The sequence below is a fragment of the Labrus bergylta genome, chromosome 4 (genome assembly GCF_963930695.1).
Source record: "Labrus bergylta chromosome 4, fLabBer1.1, whole genome shotgun sequence".
Taxonomy (NCBI): Eukaryota; Metazoa; Chordata; class Actinopteri; order Labriformes; family Labridae; genus Labrus; species Labrus bergylta.
This window is the reverse complement of record NC_089198.1, coordinates 21,389,509-21,403,151: the sequence shown is the minus strand read 5'-3', so window position 1 is coordinate 21,403,151 and position 13,643 is coordinate 21,389,509. Positions and strand designations below refer to the sequence as shown.

At 38.9% G+C, this 13,643-nt stretch overlaps 1 protein-coding gene across 1 annotated transcript; it reads left to right on the top strand.

Moving 5' to 3' along the window:
• The first annotated feature begins 1,160 nt into the window (after positions 1-1,160).
• LOC109991461 (solute carrier family 12 member 9) lies at positions 1,161-9,390 on the top strand. The gene is made up of 14 exons (XM_029279288.2): positions 1,161-1,565; positions 2,365-2,499; positions 2,865-3,002; positions 3,081-3,178; positions 3,360-3,558; positions 3,776-3,883; positions 4,754-4,865; positions 5,069-5,226; positions 5,778-5,860; positions 6,923-7,047; positions 7,127-7,319; positions 7,419-7,593; positions 7,929-8,075; positions 8,175-9,390. Exons 1-14 carry the CDS (start codon positions 1,355-1,357, stop codon positions 9,107-9,109), a joined length of 2,817 nt encoding a protein of 938 aa, XP_029135121.1. The 5' UTR covers positions 1,161-1,354; the 3' UTR covers positions 9,110-9,390.
• The last annotated feature ends 4,253 nt before the right edge of the window (positions 9,391-13,643 follow it).

Genomic DNA, 13,643 nt, shown 5'->3' with positions numbered 1-13,643 from the left:
AACTATGAAACCCAGTTTCGTCGTGATAGTTATTATAACGCCATTACACATGTTTTTCTGAGAGGTTTCTTCAATTAATCAGTTATTTGATGCTATAAAACTGTATAAAATACCATGATTGACAGCTCTGCTCCTTTGGTGCTATATGCACTGGATTAGCACAGTACAGCAGAAAGGGTGAGATTAAATTTAATTTACACTAACACATGACTCTGTCTGCCACTGTGGAATGAAACACCGGAGGGATTTTTGACGCTTAATTGGTAAGTTAAATGTGTGTTTTTCATCAGCAGCGCCCGTCTTGGGTTTATTCTGGCTTCTTTCTGTTCAAAGGGAGGAGGCTGAGGTACACTGTACATCTGTATACATTCTTAGGTTACAACACACCTGCTTAAAAAAAATTCCCTCCAAAGAAAGGACTTTTTGCAATAACAAAGTCATTAGGTTGACCAGTGTATAACAGATTCATCCTGCTGTTGTACCATTACTGTGGTATTCAAATTGGGGAGTAATGTATTAGGTTATCAAAGGCAGGGAAAACCTAACCATTGGATTATCAATGTGACTGACAGTGACCTTGCTCGTGTTAAAACATGAAGTTGAGATTTGGTTGAAGAAGAGTGTTATTAAGATCCACCAGGGGGAGGAAAATCCTAATGATGTGAAAATGTATCATATCATGTCAAATATATCAGAATGTAATCATAGGCTATGTGTGTATTGTTGAGTTCTGGACTCTGCAGACTTCCGTGCTAATTGTTTAATCATTTGTTTTTTTATTTGACTATTCAATAAATATCCTTGAAGTAAAAAAAAAAAGGTTATCTCCTTGAAATCATTTGAGATACCACACAGACATATCAGGCCTGCCTCTATGTAGAACTCTTATCCTTCACATAAACAAACAGTGTGAGCTTATTTCAACATTAGAGGTTGCCACTTGTGACCTATGCTTGGGACTTGTGAAAGCAGTTTTCTTGGTGAATATCATAGATTGTGAATGTCCAATGTGTTTGACCCATTTCTAACCAATCAGCGCAGAAGTTGGCCACTAGCCAATCACAGCACAGGAGGTCGTGTTGTGACAGATACAAACGATACAGCCAGTGGTTTGATCAATGAGAAACGGATTGATTGGGCAAGCCAATTGAAGGAAGCAACGTCATTGTTTCATTAGCGAACCATAATTACCTTCAGCAGGTAAACCGCACTCGGTGTGGGGAAGATGTGGGGAAGATGTGGGGAGTTGACTTTGATTTTTAACGATTTGCATTAGAACGTGTGGTTTACGTCTCTTTTTTTTTTATTTTTTTTTTTTTTTTTTTTAATTGTTTGTAACCTTTAGCATAAAAAAATGTCAGAAAATACTCCCCTGCTACATTACCGACTTACCTCTAGCGGCAGTCCGGGCACGAATGATGCCTCCAAGCACAGTGGGACGATGTCGGTGGGCAGAGGCGGCCGAGGGTCCAAGGACAAATCCACCCAGAAGCTCGGAGTGGTGTTTGGCGTGGTCACACCAACTTTACTGTCCATGTTCAGTGTCGTTGTTTTTTTGCGAATAGGTAAGTCGGGTAGGGAGGGAATACATCAGGTTTGAGCTTCAAAGTATTACAAAGGTTCTGATTAAAACACAGGTAAATAAAAAAATAAAAAAGACACCTGAAAAATACTCCTTATCCGAGGCACCACATAAAAGGACACGAACAAGCGACTGAGAATACGCCTGAATTTAAGTCTGCGTATAAACAAAGAACATCACCCAGCATGTGAATACAACAAACACTGATGAATGAGGGCTTTAAAATTAGTGCTAAACCTCAAAGCTCCATGATGTGTCTCAGGTGTTTTTGGACCGCAGGAACTTTCTCATAGTTCTAGGAAGTGTTGAAACTCTCTATTTTTATTCATCACAGGAACTTTGAACTATTTGAGTACATAGAACCCTGTTAAGAGGAACCTTTCTTAGCTACTGCTTCAGACTAGGTAAAAAAAAAAAAGTTAATGGGAAACAAAGTTCCCATGGTGTGTAGTTCTCAGGGAAATTCCTAGGGAAGTGTTTCTCTTCAAAAAAAAGTCCCCAGAACTTTTTGGTCTGAAAGAGAAGAGGCGTGAATATAGGGCATCACCATAATCAATCATGGACATAAAAGTGGCCGCACCAAGTCTCTTTTTAAAAATTTGAAATCAAGGCAGGATTTGACTCTAAAATAATAATAAAAAAAACATTTAATTTCTAACATTTTCACCAGCTTATGAGTAGTAAAAGAACGAAAGAAAGAGAGGGAGGGTCATCCAAAAATGTTAGACATGAGTTAAAACACTTGGCTACACGTAATGTATAATATCCTCCTCTTCCTGCAGGTTTTGTGGTGGGCCAAGCAGGGCTCTACCAAGCCATTGGCATGTTCCTGGTGGCTTACTTAATCATCACCATGACTGTTCTTTCTGTGTGTGCCATCTCCACCAATGGGGCTCTAGATGCTGGAGGTGCCTATTGTATCCTTAAATGTTGTTATTGTAATGTAGTCTAAAAGTTGGACTTGGAAGGCTGTTTTTGTGTTAGCCTTGTGGATGGATGATGAATAATGGAGCGAACACATCATTTAAATCAATGAGTAATTCAGTACATGTGGCACTTAAGTTTTATATGTGTACACGTATGAGATTGGGGAAAAAAAATAGGATAAGGGTTTTGATTAAGCCTTTACAACTGATGTTTTTTTTTTATGTATCACATGTTAAGGAAAAGCTATGTTGCATCACAGCAATAATTTAAAAATCAGCAGAAAAATTGACACTTGGTGAAGTGAGGAATCATGTCCAGTAGTGTTTGTTTGCAATTTCTCAACTTGGATATCCAGACATGATTAGCAGAGCCCTTGGTCCTGAGTTCGGTGGCAGCATTGGGATCATGTTTTTCTTTGCCAATGTGTGCGGCAGTGCTCTCTATATACTGGGTCTGGTTGAGGCTGTCATTTCTGCTTTTGGCATCCCAGAAGGTAGGCATCAAGATATAGTGAGATGGGTATGAGTATGTTGCTTTATGAATTGAAGAACCATGTTTTACTGTTGATCAGGGGGTGTTGCTGGTCCCCATCAGGTGTTACCTTCAGGATACTTTTGGTCTCTGCTTTATGGCACTGCCCTGCTCTTCTTGTGTTTCATTGTTTGCTTGGTGAGTCTCATTGTTGACATTTTTCTTGTGTTTTTAATAATGACAGATTTACTTTGTTGTTACATTTGTTTGTGTTTGAGTTTGTGTAGTTGTTGTATACAAGCAGTTGTCCTGGACTGATAATTATGTTTGGGGAGCCGTTTCTTCATTGTCCCAAAGTTTAAATTTCCTCTCATTACAGGTTGGAGCCAACATCTATTCTAAAGCCACCTTTATTATCCTAATCATTGTCGCAGCAGTCCTGACTTCTGTCTTCAGCAGTTTTTTTATTGTGGGGCCCCTTCTGGTTCTGCCAGATCCGTCCGTTCTAAACAGCACCAGTTGGCATGCAGTCAATTATACTGGCTTCAAGCTCGACACATTAGAGGACAACCTATTGCGTAAGTGTTACACATGCTGCCAGATGTGATGGTTTAGAATTTTAGAGAGAAAAAGTTATATCCGTGTATTAGTTCAGATTTTACAGTTCAGGAATTGACTATTTAAGCATACAATACACATAATAAATAATCAACCTACGATGTTGAGAATCCATGATGTTTTTTTATCACCTGCCTGATATGGAAAATTGACCAAGCCATTTGTCTTCCTTTGTAGCAAGTTATACAGTGGACTACACCACTGGTTCCATGATGAGCTTTACCACAGTGTTCGCTGTCATTTTCAATGGTTGTACTGGAATCATGGCAGGCTCTAACATGTCAGGTAAGACTATGTTGAAAAATGTGCACAAATCTATTATTATGGGGAAATAGAGTTCCTTCTCCTGACATGTTTCACCTAAAGGAGAAATGATCCCATAGCTTTGACTAAATCCAGTGGTATTATCCTTGACATACCAAGCAAAAACACCAAGCCAAACTGAGATGGTTACTTTTAAGGACACACAGGCATACAGTAGATAAATCTTAACTTCTTCTCCAACTAATGATTCATTCTAAGAATACAGAAGTAGGAGGGCATATGAGGGGTCCTTGCTTAAAGTGCAAATATTTCCAAGTGCAAATCCAGGCTAAACAAGCAAATGCATCATAATGACTCAAATTTACCGTTTGACTTTAATGTGTTATTTCAACACACGATGGGGCAATTGTTTTAAGGATTTAAAACATCTTAATGTTTTTAGTGTCATTTAATCAACAGCCTATCCACACTGCTAACAGCTCAGTATTCAAGATTAATTCTGAATTCCACTAGTTTTATACCATGCAGTGACTTTTACATTATGTCATTTTTAAAAGTGACACAATAGATAATCCTGGCATAATCCAAAATTGCCTCATTATTTTCTCGAGTAGTAGTAAAGGAAAAATCACAAGTGTTGGAGGATCATCTATATGCACCATGGAACAACAGACCAGCGCACATTATGGTTTATAAAATAAATTTAAAAAGGGGCACCAGTTGTTTTCTCCAAACATTGGGATGCTTGGGGTGAAACCACCCACTAAATCAGGACACTTCATGTTTACACATTTGGAGGCCAAACTGTGATCATGATTAAAGTTTTTTTTTTTTTTTTGTTTTTTTAAAATTGTTGGAAAGAAAACATCTTTGTTATTTGTCATTTGTCAGGTGACTTGAAAAACCCCAGCTACTCTATCCCAAGAGGAACGCTTATTGCTGTTATTATAACTTTCATCACTTATAATCTGCTAAGTCTGCTGTGTGCGTGGACCTGTGAGCGGTGAGACAACTAACACACAATCAAACACTGAAAGAGAACCAGTATTTTAGTACAAATAGGGTAAATTGAACAACAAAAATTATAGTATTATTTATAGGATATCTCTCATTTGGACACATTTGCATGCAAAGAGATTCAAAATATTGTGTTTGATTAAAAGTGTGCATACTAAGAATTACAAGACTCTAATTTATTTTCTTTAGCCACCTTCTCCAAAGAGATTATAGCTTCCTTGGAGACATCAATGTATGGCCCCCCCTGGTGACTATTGGGATTTACTCCTCTGCCATGTCGGCTGCTATGAGTAACCTTATAGGAGCCTCCAGGATCCTCTATGCGCTGTCCAAAGACAACCTTTTTGGTAAGATTCTTCAACATATTTCCTGCTGCCCAATGTTTGCACTTGTTTTGCCTCTTGCCACTAACCTTTAAAATGACAAACAAGCAAGTAATTACTTTTTATAAGCAGAATGGGTTTTTTTTGGCCTCTCTTACCATTTCTGTAGTGAGAGGGATTTAATTAGCCATTTTGCTTGTTTAGGTTGTGATCGGGGCTCAATAGTTGATCCAAAGTGTATAAAAGGATTTCCAAGTCCAGCTTGTCTTCTGTAAAGCTGAGTCAACATTTTAATTATCAGCCATTTGCTGGAAGAAGCTTCCATATCAAATGTGAGAAATTGCCACTTGTTATTACCATGTCTCGTTTTCCTCGTGGAGGCCTGTTAATTTGGAAAGCATCATTTGACAACAGATGGCTTGAATTGTTGACTTTCTCTGAAGAAACAAAAATCCTCTCATTATGTCTTTGGCTTAAGGATGAGTGCAGGATGACTCAGTTGTTTATCTGACTTAGGGTATGAGCAATAGCAGACAGAGTTACTTTGCTTTAGTTAATGTTATAAATCTCTACAGGTGGTGTCCTGGCTCTGGCTAGAAAAACATCTTTGAATGGGAACCCCTGGGCCTCTGTGCTTGTGTCCTGGTTACTTGTACAGGTAGGAAAGGGATGTGTTTACAAAGTGTTGATTCATTTTTCCTCTAGACAGTACAGACTGTGCCATACGATTACCCTCAATGCCTTCCCTTTTTCTTTCTCTTTCAAATGTTTGTGAACCACTTCAAAATATTGCCCATAACATAAGGCCACTCTCCAAAGTTGTATAATTTACCCATTGAACAATAAAGTGTAACCAACCATTACTCCTTATTGATATCTGAATAAGAAAGGACATTGTAAATGTTAGCAATACAACATTCAGTTGATGTAAGATAGAAGATGAAAGATTGTACCATACCATTTTACACTTATGTTGTTTAGATAATGCTTTATGCACCTAAGGCTTAGATGTATCAAGAGTTGTCTATTTAAAGAATCATGGAGATGAGATTAACAGTTTGTTATGCAAGTGTGTTGATGGCAGTGAACATTTGAGGTGAAGGTAAAACTAAAGTTAGAGCTTGAAGGGAAGCAGATACATTAACAGCTGGCCATCTAATGGAAAACTATTTTACCCACTACTAATACTTATATACTGGCATCAGTGTCCATGGATTAATTAAACAATTGTCAAATGATGAGCAATGAAAGCTTCAAAGGTTTTTCCAGGGAGAGAAAAGGGTCATTTCCTGTTAAACTAGTAAGTGAACTCTTTATTCCATTAGCATGGAACTAAGCATCTGCATGTCAGCTAGATACATGTAGCAAGGTTGTATTTCTAAAATAATCCTTGAATAGATCTTTATAGAATCGCTGTCATTTTAACCAGTGAATCTAATTCTCATAGTTGATTGTATTGGGGACATTCAATTGTACAAAGTTCCTTCAATAGTACAAATATTGAGAGCTATAGTGTAAGCAATACTGAAGTAATGCATATGCAAAGCCAGCTTACTTTAATTGTTAGATGTGTCCAAATATTAGTTAAAAGACTAATAACAAAATGCAAAATATTGTAAGGATACGAGTTAAATTGTCCTTTTTGTTTGTATCATATTGCTTTTGTTCAAAGTATTTTCAATGTACAGTAGACTAATTATTTATTTATTTCTTCCACCAGGTGGTGCTGTTTTCTGGTAAATTGAACACCATAGCCAGTATTGCGACTATCTTCTTTTTGTTGGTCTATGCTGCTGTGAACCTTGCCTGTTTGGCTCTTGAATGGGCTTCTGCACCAAATTTCAGGTACCGTCTGTCGGGAAGTTTATTTTGAGTATCATCTGAAAGGTCATTGTCTCATGTTGTTTTTTTATTTGATTTTTAGACCCTCGTTCCGTTGCTTCACGTGGCATACATGCACTTTGGGCATTCTTGGCTGCCTTGTCATGATGTTTCTGATCAATGCTATATATGCATTTGCCAGCATAGCCTTTATGCTAATGCTGTTGATGATTATCCACTACATCGGTCCCATCAGCAACTGGGGCTACATAAGCCAGGCGCTAATCTTCCACCAGGTGCACAGCCACCTTTCTCACTTGAAGCAACAATATGGTACAAGTTTGAATAAATCACTACATTAGATATTCTTATTTACCGCCTTTTTACTCACTCAGGTGCGGAAGTACCTGTTAAGGTTGGATGTGCGTAAGGACCATGTAAAGTTCTGGAGGCCCCAGCTGCTGTTAATGGTAGCAAACCCTCGCAGCTGTACAGGCCTTGTGACTTTCATTAACGACCTAAAAAAGAGTGGCCTCTTCGTGCTTGGACATGTAAAACTGGATGTACTGGGTAAGAATTGTGTTGGTAAAAACCAATATCTATATTTTTAAGAAGTCATACTTAATCAGATTGGAGTTAAATTTGGAAAATTCAAGCTTATCCATAAAGCAGCAATTGAAGTGTAGGTTATTGGTAACAACAGCTATTTGTTGGTTGGTACAGTTCATATCAGTGGCATTTCTTTTCAGAGTGAGGGTGCATTTAAATGCCCGTCCTGCAGTGAGAGCCTTATCTCTTTAGCCTGTAGGTGTTTAAAGAGGAATGCATGCTGTTTGCATTGCCATCAGAAGGTACTCTTTCATAAACACATGACCTTTTGGGTGTCTTTGTGCTTGATTCTGCAGATGGGTTGCCCTTTGATCCTTTGCAGAGCCGTTATGACTCCTGGCTCTCTCTAGTGGATCATCTAAACATCAAGGCGTTTGTCAACCTTACCATGTCTGACTCTGTGCGACACGGAATTCAGAATCTGCTTTTCATCACAGGCTTTGGTAGATAAGTTAACAAGATCGTTGAATTATACTTATTATACCTTTCAGCCTTACATCTCCTATCCAGAATCAATATTAAATACACCTGTTTGCATTTAGGTGGAATGAGGCCAAACACCCTTGTCTTGGGTTTCTATGACGACTGCATCCCCCAAGACCACCTCCAAGGTAAAGTTCTCCGGTCTAGAGGCTATGGTTTGGATGCAGTGAAACCAAAAAAAGACTCAAGTGCGCAAAGGACTCCCTGTTTTCCCCATGTTAGGAGTGCTGATGATCCAAAAGACCTTCAGGAAGAGGAATACGTGTCGGTTATTGCTGATGCTGTAAAAATGGGAAAGAATGTGACTTTAGCACGTTACTTCAGTCAGTTCAACCGTGAAGAGGTCTTGCGGTCAGGAAGAAGGATTGGTGGTAACCGAAGCAGAAAGACTCTATATGTTGATGTATGGCCTCTGAATCTACTCCAACCAGCCAGCCATGGTTATGTTGATACCTGCTCGCTGTTCCTGTTGCAGCTGGCCTGTGTGCTTCAGGAATCACGTGCATGGAGCCAGGCAAAACTCCGTCTCTACCTGTGTGTTGAAGACGGTTGCAGTCTGAATAAAGAAGAGGAGACGAAGCTAAGGGCAATGCTTAAGGAGTTGAGGATCTCAGCTCATGTGCAAATGGTTGCATGGGATCAGGTGGTGGCGCTGCACTGGCAGAAACAAGAACGCAAAGAGGTAGGAAATGTTGTAGATTCTGCACAGAATGAGGAGCTGATGGAGAAGATAGAGGAAGATCAGGAGCCAGATATCCAAACATTTCCAAATAATGCTACTCAGCTTACCGATGATTATATCTGTGCTGTCAACAACCTGATTCGCAGACACGGTGCCCCTCAGCCAGCTGTGCGTTTTCTGTATTTGCCACGGCCCCCAGCAGACGCAAGCCGTTACCTTGCCTACCTTAACCACCTGGACCTGTTGAGTCGAGATCTGGGCCCCACATTGCTAATTCATGGGGTCACTCCTGTAATAACTACAGACCTCTAACATTTGACCGTCTTCTGTCAATCATCAACAACCTTGATCTGTTACTGTTAGTCCATGCAAGATGGATAGATTTGATGACCCTAAATTTCCCTCTGTTTGATGTTGATAATATTATTCGGGCCACATAGTGTACACCAGTAAGACATATATTACTCTGAAGGCGTTTGCTAGTTTTTTCATGCATTTATTAAAATATTACTGCCATTCCATTGCTTTTGGACATTGTGAATATTGACCTTTTAGGTGTTAATGTAAAAATAAATGAAATGAATATTCTATGACTTCCGAATTCTTGATGAGAAATATTTTGCAGAGCTGTTTTGTTGTTTTTTTTTTTTTTTTTTTTTTTTTTTTTACCAATTTGAGCTGTTTGAATCACCTGTGAGGTTCACGAGTTGTGGCTGGCAAGAGCCTGCAGAGGGCGATATATGCTAAGTGTCATGACTGAGCTGAAGGCTGCACCATGACTCTAGTAAAGGGTCTATTGCAGCACTTAATGAATTGACTGTAGTTTGAGAACATGTAGGCTTATATGATGTGCCACATGTTTCCCTCTAGATGCACGGAATGGAAAACATTCTAATCTGCATGTTTTCAGTGATCAGAAGGAGTAAATGAGACTTGGAAGGGTTATGGACATCTGGCTATCTGCCCAAATGTCTCTTAATGTCACTACATGAATCAGTGCCATTCCAGAAATGTTGTGAGCAGAATGCCAAAAATGGTAAAGTGAGGACTCCCTCTGGAACTAATACTATATGACAAAACAATATAAAGTCTGTCGTGTTACAACGCAGCCATAATAATTAAAAAAAAGCCATTAACTTGCATCATCACTGATTTGGAGGAATAATTAAACACTGCTCTGAACATGAGATGTTTCCAGGAATAAAACTATTTTACTAAGACTGCCTTCTTGGATGACTTCGTACCTGCAGCTTAATATTGCGGATAAAATCTCCTTGGAGTTTCAAATCCCTCTGTTTCAAATCACCAAAGAAAAATGCCTTTTAATGTGAGAATTAATTATTTAACTTGTGTAATGGCCGTTGAACAAAACTAACCAGCATAGCTGGTTTACTAAGACAGCGCTCTTTCTATCAGCATAAAATCAAAACCTTGATTAAGAACAAAAAAGTGTGTTCTCTAAATTAAAGTCCATACTTTCCAAAAACATACAAGGTACTTCAATTTACTTCTCCAAAAGAAATGCCATAGTGTTGATGCTTGAGACCAAATTTCATATTAATTTTAAGATATTCAGGATTGAAGATTGGCCTGTTGGCTCAACAGATAGGCGCCTTGGACTAGCCCGTGTGGTTGCCTATTTCTTGTTTCATCTCAGAAAAACCCAGACCCCCTTCCTATGCCCACATTTGGGGCTCTTGACTGACGAGCAATTTGTAATTATAATACTAGACATCATACCAGACTCCACAGTCTAATGTATCAGCTGTCATCTGGTCTAGTTTGGCATGAAAAATAACCTGGCTGTTGAGATTTCTCATTGGCAGTCAGATAACGAGGCGATGTGCAACAGCTAGAATTAACCTGACAAAAAGAGACAACACCATCTGGGGCAAACGTCACGTTTATGACTGAAATTCCATGAGTTGTCCCACTGGAGTACTGACAACCACCTACATGTCACTGACAAACTGTATGTGGTTGGGAGTGTGTTCACAGGCGGAGGCAGATTAAGCTCCAAGGACTATAAAGGGATGCCAAGTAACAAGTAACCCAGACACCTGCTACATTTACAAGGACCTAACATGACGTACAACAGTCCTACATGCTTCATACCACACCATGCAAATGTTTGTTGTTTTTGAAAAGAAAAAGAAATTCATGATCTGGGTGCCGGTTACAAGGGTGATCCCCAAAGACCTCCCAAGATACAGGAACTGGATCACGTTCGCCTGAATGGCTGGGCAATAAAGATTTGCTGATGCTTGAAATTAATAAAGATCTGTCTACACGAAACACACTCTGGCTATGGCCTTAATAAGCGTAACACTATTAACTGCTTTTTTTAGATGGAGGACACTTGACAGTGAGTGGGTTCTGGGAATGTGTTTTCTCAATGGTAAAATTAACACTGTTCCTATGAAAATGCTCAACTAAAGTGCAATGTATTAACACACAGTAAATAGCTCTACTGGAATGTTATTAACAGAGTATGAAAATTATCTAGGTATATTATGTTTACCTGAGACACAATAAAAGATTGTCATACTGCTAAAAGATCATCACCCTTACTGACAATCAGATCTAACAGTTTAGAGTAAGGAGCTGTTCACACTTATTACAAAACCAGTCAGTTGACCTGTGTTATTAGGAACAGAAGTGGCTGGAATGAGAATTTGCTCAGTTGAGCTTTATTTAAATGTCGAAATGCCTTCTGAAAAGTATTGTCATGAAGTGACCATACTTTGGACAAGGTTGCAAAAGTACTGTTAAAAAGAACCTTCCAATTACCCTAATTTCCTCACCAAGAGTGAATTTTATAGCTTCAAATAATCATTACCTCAAATCTTCCAAGAAAAAAGATGTATTATGAGACCTTGATCTCGTAATCATAAGATAATGTGTCAAAAAAAATATTTGGTGAATATAATGCGCTTTCATGACTACACTGGATTAGAGAAAATGTGTCCTGTATTTTGGATTTTTTAGTTTGACCCATGTCCCATCTGTTATCATTGAGGAGGTGGGGTTTATGAGATATACTGCAGCCAGTCAGCAGGGGGAGCGCTAAATAATAATAATAATAATAAATTAGATTTATATAGCACTTTTCTAAATACTCAAAGACGCTTTGGCAGGAAACAACAAAAAACTAAGCGAAAACTAAGAGAACAATACAACATAGAAGTAGTGTAAAGGGAATAGGATGAGAGTCAGTGGTTGTAGGCGGTGATGAAAAGATGAGTTTTTAGGGATTTCTTGTAGGAAGTGAGTGTGGGGGAGTCTTTGATGTTTTTAGGGAGAGAGTTTAAGAGGGTGGGAGCTGCAATGGAGAAGGCCCTGTCCCCCCAGGACCGAAGGTTGGTCCTGCAGGGGGGACAGATAAAATCTTATGGCTAGCCTCCCAGGAGCCTTATATTGACTATATCATAAAAGACGGTCAATGGACCACACAGACAACCAACGTCCTTGTTAAGGTCCAAATTTTCTGAACCTACTTTCTGAGAAAGTTGAGAAGAACCAGTCTAACCAGAATTTTCTGGTACATTTCTACAAATGCTCTGTGGAAAGAACTGAAAGAACTGTGAAGGATTATCAGAGCAGACCAGAACATCACTGGGAGCCAGCAAATTGGACATCTACCAGACCTGCTGTCTTAAACATTGTGACCCAGTTTACCCAGGCTACCACCTCTTCTGACTTACCTCAATATAATTTGAGTCAAAACATTTAATAATACCCAGTAAAATGATGAAATCCTCCTAAAGTTGAAAACCCTCAGTTTTGATATGCAGTTACCCTTTATCTTCCTTAGTTTGTCAAAATGTTTTAAAAAAGAAACAGAACAACTAACAGCAATGTTACTTTACAGAGCTACAAAACACCTTTTCAAAACAAAGCAGTTAGTTCAATTATGCATCCGCTATATCCATATATATCCATATATCCCATATAATAGGAATAGATTATGGGAGCCGGATGTGTGGGTCTAACCTACATTTATCCTTCTTTCCTGTGTTAGAGGCTCACATGCTTGGCATTATTACCCACTTTTCTTTCCTTTTCACTCTGCATTAGCTCAGCCTGACACAGAGCACAAGGCAATCAGCACCAGTCAAAAGCGGGTATCTCTTTCTGCCATCTGGTACTCTGTTCCATATGCAGAGCCTTGTTTTTCTGTTCGAGTATGGATCATGCACCATTCTCTATAAATCAGATTAATAGAATGTGTTTTTCTTGTCACAGCTGAATGGTATGTGTTTTGTTGAATTTGGAGTCAGCTAATGAAGCTAAAATTGACATTGTGTGATAAATGTGAAATGATTATTTCTTACAGCTGACTGTTTTCCATTAATCAGTCTTTCCCTGACGTGTTGATGCAACAGGTCTCTGTCCAGAGCAGATGGAAATACAGCGTCACAGCAGCTCACAAAACATGTGAATGGAGGTCTGTCTGGTGTGAGAGATCTGTTAATTTATCACAATGTGTCAGAATGCAAATACGTAAGGCTGGTTCAAGGGAGAAGACACTATTGCTTTTGGGTCATGCTTTGAACATCCTTCAGTTCAGTTTAATGTTGTTTTGGGTCTAGGAAACACTTTGCAGTACTTTATAAATAGGGCTGCATGGTGGCTTTGTGATTAATGATTTTGACAGATGGGATTTTCTTTGTGTAAATGTTGGTTTCGTATGTCTGCCTTTTTTAAAGAAAGTACTGTTTTCAGGCAATTATGCAGGATGCAGAAGGTGAAGTTGATGTGCATCATTGTGATGTGTAGACAAAAGCTCTCAGTAGTGTGAAACGCCACTAAATAACTTTTTGCATTTGCCTTTAGTGAGTAAACG

What these genes read in the sequence shown, in the direction of transcription:
- LOC109991461 (XM_029279288.2), top strand. Translation starts at nt 1,355, where the DNA reads ATGTCAGAAAATACTCCCCTGCTACATTACCGACTTACCTCTAGCGGC. An exon ending in GGCAGGCTCTAACATGTCAG is followed by an intron (nt 3,884 to 4,753) that starts GTAAGACTATGT and finishes GTCATTTGTCAG; the next exon opens with GTGACTTGAAAAACCCCAGC. An exon ending in TGTCCTGGTTACTTGTACAG is followed by an intron (nt 5,861 to 6,922) that starts GTAGGAAAGGGA and finishes TTCTTCCACCAG; the next exon opens with GTGGTGCTGTTTTCTGGTAA.